Here is a 7,784-nt window from a genome sequence, read left to right on the forward strand (position 1 = left end):
CCCGTTCACTTACATTCGCTCCTTGAATCCACTGCTGATTTTTATCATATTTACTATTTGCCTCTTTTCCCTTCTCCCCCAGGGGCCCGATCGCAGGTGGTTCTGACCCAGTCGGGCCCAGCGCTGAAGAAGCCCAGAGAGTCCCACACGCTGCAATGTGCCACCAGCAGGTTCACTCTGAGCAGCGCCTGGATGGACTGGGTCAGACAGGAGCCCGGGAAGGGGCTGTAGTGGCTGGCTGAGTATTATGATGAGTCAAAAAAACAACACAACGCCTCCTCCATCCAGGGCCGACTCAGAGCCTCCAAGAACAGCACCAACTTCTACCTGCACATGACCAGCCTGAAGCCCGAGGACACCGGCGTGTATTGCTGCGCCAGAGACACGCACAGGGAGGGGAAGCCAGTCAAAAACCTTCCTGGCAGCTGCAGAAGAAGTTCTCCGTCTGGGGGCGCTAATGAGTCACAGACAGGAAGGAACCGCGTGATGGGATCATTGGAGAGAAAGGGTCCGGGTAGAAATGCAGGGCCCCGGATTAAAGGTATTTTTAGGCCAGCAGCATTTCTAAATGCACCTTGTTCATCATTCACTCTGGAATTGCTCATTACGTCAGACACGGTCATGCAAAGAGTTCGTCTCACTCCCTTTTCTATTGCAAACAAGCACAAAAAACCAGAAAGAAACACACACACAAACACAGGGACACATCAATGCGCACATAAACACAATAACACAGACACAGCACGAATATACATACAAATAAACCCACTTACAAACCCAAATATATATACCAACATATATGAACGCATAAACACTCCCATACCGTCACACACAAACTTAGTTCTTCAAGCCCCCATACAAACACCTATACACATCAACACACACATACAATCACACAAGCACCCACACATACAAGTACCCACACCTTCAAACACTCACAGATATATATATATACGCAAATGAACCCCCTCCCCACACACACACATAAAAAAACCTCTCAGACAAGTTCTGGGTGTGTTTAAGGTGAAAATATTGGACTAAAAAGACTTAGTCAAACTCTGCTCTTACTTAAACTGGCCCAAATGAAGAATCAGTGCCCTGAAGTAAATTCCAGTTTTATACCGAGTAACTGAGAAAAGAATCTGACCTTGCACGGAGTGGGAACTATCCAACCAGTTTACAGCAATGGTCTCCTGCCCTCATCTACCCTTTACTGTCTGTGCTGTACCCGGAGCCCTACGGCGAGTCACTCAGATCACTGGCAGCAGGAGTGAGTGTCTCTTATAAAGCGGGGACATGCAAATGAGGGAGACACTTTCCTCTTTAAATCTGTGCCTCTCTCTGCCCAGACTGCACCCGGAGACACAATTCGCAGCCCCTGGGGTCTGTGCAGTGACCAGCCAGTCCCTGAGAACTTTCCCCTCCAGCACCAGGGAAAATGGGATTTTTGCTCCTTGTGATTTTCGCTGTAACAGCTTTGGAAGGTATTTTCCTCCTCTGAGTAACTGGCAGAGTTAGAAGAATATTATGTTACCGCTGTTTTTATACCAATATCAATGACCTGTCTTTATTCCCAGGTGTCCGGTCCCAGGCGCTGGTGGAGTCCGGAGGGGATGTGAAAAAGCGCGGAGACTCTCTCCGCCTCTCCTGCAAAGCCTCCGGGTTAGACTTCAGCAGCTACTGGATGGACTGGGTCTGACAGGCTCCTGGCAAGGGGCTAGAATGGGTCGCTGCTATAAACTCCGGTGGGAGTAGTACATATTACCCTGATTCAGTGAAAGGCCGATTCACCATCTCCAGGGATGATTCCAGGAGTGAGCTGTATCTGCAAATGACCGGCCTGAAGCCCGAGGACACCGCCCGCTATCACTGTGCGAGAGACACAGTGAGGGGAAGCGGGTCTGAGCTCAGACAAAAACCTCTCCCTGCAGTAATCAGAGAAGCAGTTTTGTGCTGGGGGCGCCCAAGGCCTGTAAGTGACAATGAGATCAGTTCTGGGAAAGGGGCGAGCAGCAACAAACCCTTTTATTGTTGTTATTATCCCTCTTCTTTGCTTTTACACAAGGTGAAGGAATTTATACAAGTTCCCGCAAAGCACAGAACATTCTTAGTTGGGTCCCTGCCTCTTCCTTTCCTCTCCAGGGACAGATTCTGAGCCCACACCCAACCTCCCAGGCAGTCACAGCTTCATAGGTATAAAGGCCAGAACGGAGCAGGATGAGAAACTAGTCTGGGCTCCTGCATAATACAGGCCATAGAGCCTCAACCTGGTTCATTCCGGTTCCCTCTAGGACCCACTTCACTTCACCCAGCTGGGATAAATTCATGGAGGTTAAGTCCATTAATGGCTATTAGCCAGGACGGGTAAGGAATGGTGTCCCTAGCCTCTGTTTGTCAGAGGATGGAGATGGATGGCAGGAGAGAGATCACTTGATCATTGCCTGTTAGGTTCACTCCCTTTGGGGCACCTGGGATTGGCCACTGTTGGCAGACAGGATACTGGGCTGGATGGACCTTTGATCTGACCCAGTCTGGCCATTCTTATGTTCTTAATTACAGGCATTAATTAGTTCATAAAAACTCCTTCCATCTCCACTTCCCCTGCCTTAACACACTCTTGACCCCTCAACTTCTATCACCCCCAAAAGAAACCCCTGTGCTGTTCTGGTTCACTGTAGCATCCTGTCTAATAGGCCATGTGGCTTCCTGGGTGTGATTTTTGCATTGATTGGTACCATTACTGGGAGCACAGTCAAACCCTCTGCCCTGATTCTGTTAGTGCTTAGAATTAATTCAGGCCCAAATGCCCAGGCTCCTGCCACTGCAATGGCAATCTGAATGCGATGAGAATAGGAATTTCAGTGTGAACAGGAACGGAGCGGTGAGTGGGAAAGGGCGTGTGACTGGACATGGGTGCAAGTGCGCGAGAGTGAATAGGAGAATGTAAAAACATACAGACAGGAAGCTGAGTGTTAATGGGAACATCAGCCTGTGTGAGGATGAGCGGGGGGATATTAAAGAGAACATGCGTCAGACTGAGGAGGGGAATGGAAAGACGAGTGTCGGGGGGATGGTTAGAGGGTATGAATGTGTGAATGGAATTTATGATTTATTAGTATTAATTATTGCTGTTTTTATAGTTAGTGTTGGAGTTGGGGGTGGCTGTGGCCAAGCGCCTAAGGGCTCCAATCACAGACAGGACCCCAGGGTGCTAGGCACTGTCCCAGGACAGAACACCAGGACTGTCTCTGCCCAGTGAGTTTACAGCCGAGGTCTCAGTGTAAAGTGCAGTAGGAGTGAGAATGGGAACAGGACGGGGAATGTGAGAAACAATATGAATCCCGATGTTTAATAATCATCTCCCTTCAACGCTGCCTGCAGCCTCACCTAGAGGAAGACTCCCGGACACACCCTGCTCACCACCCCAGGGAATTTAACCCTCCAGAAGGTGTCCCAACCCAGTGCAACCCTCTGACCCGACCCCTCCCCGTCTCTGACCGCCCTGACCCAACGTTCGCAGAGGCGGGGGCTCTGGAGACCCCTTCCCCACGCCTTGATAATCTGATGACTATCAGGCCCTACGTTAATAAGCAAAGAATTGGGCTCACATCTCATCTGGCAGCTGCTTCTTTGCCCTTTATACCCAGGAGCGGCGCCCTAGGCGGGGGTCCTTCCGCACTCCCAGTCTTCGGGGTACTTCAGCGGCGGGTCCTGGAGAATGAAGGACTCACCGTAGAATTGCTGCCGAAGACCCGGAGCGCGGAAGGACCCCCCGCCACCGAATTGCCACCAAGAGCGGCAAAATGCCGCCCTCCCAAATCCTGGCGCCCTAGGCGACCGCCTAAGTGGAAGCGCCAGCCCCGTTTATACCCCACCGCTCTGGGACTGGGCGCTGCACAGACAAACAGGAAGGGAAGAGCTGACTAGTCTCTGAGCCCTGGGGGAAGCAATTCACAGCCCTCGTTCCTTATCAGGAGCGGGATATGCAAATAAGAGTGAGAGGTTCCTGCTTAAATCTGTCCCTCTCTCTGCCCCGGCTGCACCCGGAGATACATTCCGCAGCCCCCTGGGTCTGTGCAGTTACCAGCCAACCCTGCTGAGGGCACTCGCCTACACCACCACCAGGCAAAATGAGCCTTTGCGTTGTAATGGTTTTCATTGTAGCAGATTTGGAAGGTATTTTGTTCCCACAATTAAGTATCAGAGCCCTTAGACTATAACATTATTGTTATTTTTATGCCGATACTTGTAACATGTCTTTATTCCCAGGTGTCCGGTCCCAGGCGCTGGTGGAGTCCGGAGGGGATGTGAAAAAGCCCGGAGACTCTCTCCGCCTCTCCTGCAAAGCCTCCGGCTTCACCTTCAGCAGCAACTGGATGAGCTGGGTCCGCCAGGCTCCGGGGAAGGGGCTGGAGTGGATCGGGGAAATAAACTCAGCTTCAACTACCATCAACTACGCACAGCCCTTCAAGGGACGCTTCACCATCTCCAGGGACAACCCCAACAACCTGCTGTATCTGCAACTGACCGGCCTGAAGCCCGAGGACACCGCCCGCTATTACTGTGCGAGAGGCACAGTGCGGGGAATCCCGATCCTGCTAATACAAAAACCCGAGCGGCAGAACCGCCCTTCCGCCCTGCGCCGCGCGGGGGCAGCACTTCCCCAAACAATCCAGCGCCGGGCACGGGAACGGGAGCTACAAGCAGAGCGAAGAACAGATCAGTCCTCAGGGTTCAGATCACTGTATCCACACGGACATGACCATGTGGCCAAAACAACGGGGGCTTCTGGACTTTAACACGTTCCAGTGCGGCCCTTAGCAGACACTGACGTGAGAACGCGCAGCTCAGCAGAGGACTATTTGGGGATCAAGTGTTCTAGGTGTAATAACCAGGACCTGGATATCAGCAGCGGCAGTGGGAGCAGCACATACTACGCTAGCGCAGTCAGAGGGTGAATCATCATCTCCAGGGACAATTCCAACAACCTCCTGTATCTGCAACTGACCGGCCTGAAGCCGGAGGACACCGCCCGGTATCGCTGTGCGGGAGACACAGTGAGGGGAAGCCGGGCTGAGCTCAGACAAAAACCTCTCGGTGCAGTTACCAGAGAAAGTCCCAGCTGGTGTGATGCTGACAGGCTGCGCTGGGAGCTCACAGGAGACAATAATTTCTTCCCTTTGAAACGGGGGAAATGAACCTGACTGGTCAGTCAGATCTAGATCCACAGGAAGCGGAGATACCGGGAAAGGGGTGTCCCGCACTTGGCGTGGTGGGGATTCACTCGGTCTCAGATATTCTATTACAGACATTGATACGGGTGAAAAGGAACTATTAACCGCCAAAGAAAAGTCTTAAAATTCCCATGTAAACCTCTCAGTTCCCGCATGCGGATAGAAAGCAGGAGCAGTGAAAACACAAACCCTGGCAGCTATAAAAGGGAACAAGTCTGCTCTCGAAATCCCCATTGGTCAATGTCAGAGAGCTGGGTCGTGTCTGTTTATCGATTTCTATGACTCCCTGCCCTGTACATTGTCTCTGTAGGCAGCCGGGTACAGAGAGAGAGGAATGGGGAAAATGAAAGCCTGACTTTTCTCTTTCAGATTGAGGATTCTGAGTGAGTTTAATCACACACGTAAAATTATTGAAAAGTATCCCCCTTCTCTATTGCCTCGCTTGTACCTGTCCTGGGTCCACATTCTTCTCAAAACTGTCTAGTCTACATTCTCCATCTCCTAAACATGTCCCAAACCGGCCCCAAAAGATTCCTGGACCCTAGCTGGTGTCGATTGGTCCAACTCCACACAAACCAACTGAGCTATGGGCATTTACATGACCTGAGGAACTGGACCATTTCCTGATTCAGTCTGGAGCCAAGTTTAACAGGGTAGCAACAGAACATTCCTGCTCAGAGTGAGATCACTTTCCCCGACAACAAATAAATGTGCAGGAGAGTGAGTTAGGCAGGACAGATAGATGATAGGAGACAACAGGTATATACACAAGCATAGGAGATCAGGCAGCTGCCTGTCCATCGCCACCTTTTTTGTAGCCAGAGGGACAAAGGACGGTATGAATTATGATATGATTCCAGCTTACTATAGGCGTTAAGGAGGGCGAGAAAAAATCCTCTGGCAAGGCAAAGACAGAGGGATTTTTCCAGACCGAATCTGAATGAGGGAGTCCTGTGAGTGTCGTGGATGACACAAGCGGAAATGATTAGGAAGGAAAGACAGACAGACAGACACCCATAGAGAAAGAAGGATAAAGACAGAGGAGGAGGAAGAGACGGGTGGGTATGCATATGACCTGAGATAGAGAGAGAGATGGGGATGTGTGGGATGTATCAGGCTAGAGACAGACAGACTTTGTTACACAATTTTTCACTCAGTGTGCCCCATTTAAACAGCAGCTCGTGGAGATCCGGAGAACAAACCCTCCAGAAGTTCACTTTTTTTTTCCGGTGGGAATCATGAATCCTTGTCTTTCCCTCCCCGTCCTGCTTTTGCCGCCAGCCTGTGAATATCTGGAGAATGGGTGATAAGGGCATTAGCCTAGGGCTCACAAACTTAAATTCAGTCTCCTGATCCATCACAGACTCCCAGTGTGACAGCTGACAAGTCCCTTAAGACATGATATTTTAAAGTGTCTAACCTGGAGAAGCACATAGGTGCCTAGTGGGATTTTCAGAAATGTCCAGGAGTCTAACTCACAGTATATTAAATATTATGTGCATTTTTGTGAACCTCACTAGGCATCTCTCTGCTTCTTTGGACCTGGCCGATTTTACAAACTGAATAAGCAGGTGCTTATTTCCCATTGACTTGCAATGGGAGTTAGTGGCCTACATCACTCAGGCTCTCTAGAAAATCCCGTTGGGTACCGCTCTGTGTCTTTGGTGAAGCTTGTGTCAAATGGGGTTAAGAGCACTTCACTATCTCGCAAACCACTAAAGATACTATAGTAACTGGGAACAGTAGAGTTACTCGGATAAATGCTGTAGGATGAAATTCATAACTGGGTCAAGAGTTTTGAAAAAAAAAAAACAGCAAGACCCAACTCTCTCTCTCACTCGCTCGCTCTCTCTATCATGTTTTCCCAAGTTCATCTGGTCCAGTCTGAGAGCCTGGCACACTGACCTGTCCTGTGCCCGATGACTCCATCTCCAACATGGACACTGGGCACTGGTTCCATCCGCCTCCCAAGAAAGGGCGGGAGCGGATATTGTGTATGAACTCTGCATCAGGGACAGGAAATTCCCAGTCTTTCTGGAGTCGAGCCACCATTTTCAGAGATACCTCCAAGAATGAGGTCTCATGGACAGCTACAGACACTGCCACATATTATCAAGCACGACAGGTGGAATAAACCACTGTGAAACATTTCGCACCAAAAATGTCTGGCTGTTACAGGGCATCTCAAGGCCACACCAGGGGTCTGTAGATCAGTGAGGAATGTAGTGACCAGGAGTCCAGCGTCCAAGCCGGAGGATTTACACACTAAACCTTCCTTCCTACTCTCCGACAGCCCTGCCCTGCTGTCAGTGTCTGGGTGCTGAGCTGAGCGTGCTGTCTCTCAGTGATACAAAGGGGACACCTGTCCCCAAGGGGACATTGCCATGTACTGAGCCACCACCCCCTGTCATCTCTTATACCCACCCGGGGAAACCCGCATGCAAATCCTGTCCTGGGGGGTTCCTGTTTAAATACAACCCCTTGGTTCTAGGAGCCTCAGTCTCTCCCCAGACACAGCACTGCCCGGTCCTGCCCGCAGGGGAGTTTCCC

The 7,784-nt window shown here is 50.6% G+C and overlaps 1 gene segment (V, D, J or C); it reads left to right on the plus strand.

Moving 5' to 3' along the window:
* The first annotated feature begins 4,253 nt into the window (after window positions 1-4,253).
* Window positions 4,254-4,799, plus strand: LOC116839765 (Ig heavy chain V region 3-like). The segment is given in 1 exon segment: window positions 4,254-4,799. A coding segment is annotated over 1 exon segment (546 nt).
* Window positions 4,800-7,784: the final 2,985 nt, after the last annotated feature.

The sequence above is a fragment of the Chelonoidis abingdonii genome, chromosome 14, assembly GCF_003597395.2.
Source record: "Chelonoidis abingdonii isolate Lonesome George chromosome 14, CheloAbing_2.0, whole genome shotgun sequence".
Lineage (NCBI taxonomy): Eukaryota > Metazoa > Chordata > Testudines > Testudinidae > Chelonoidis > Chelonoidis abingdonii.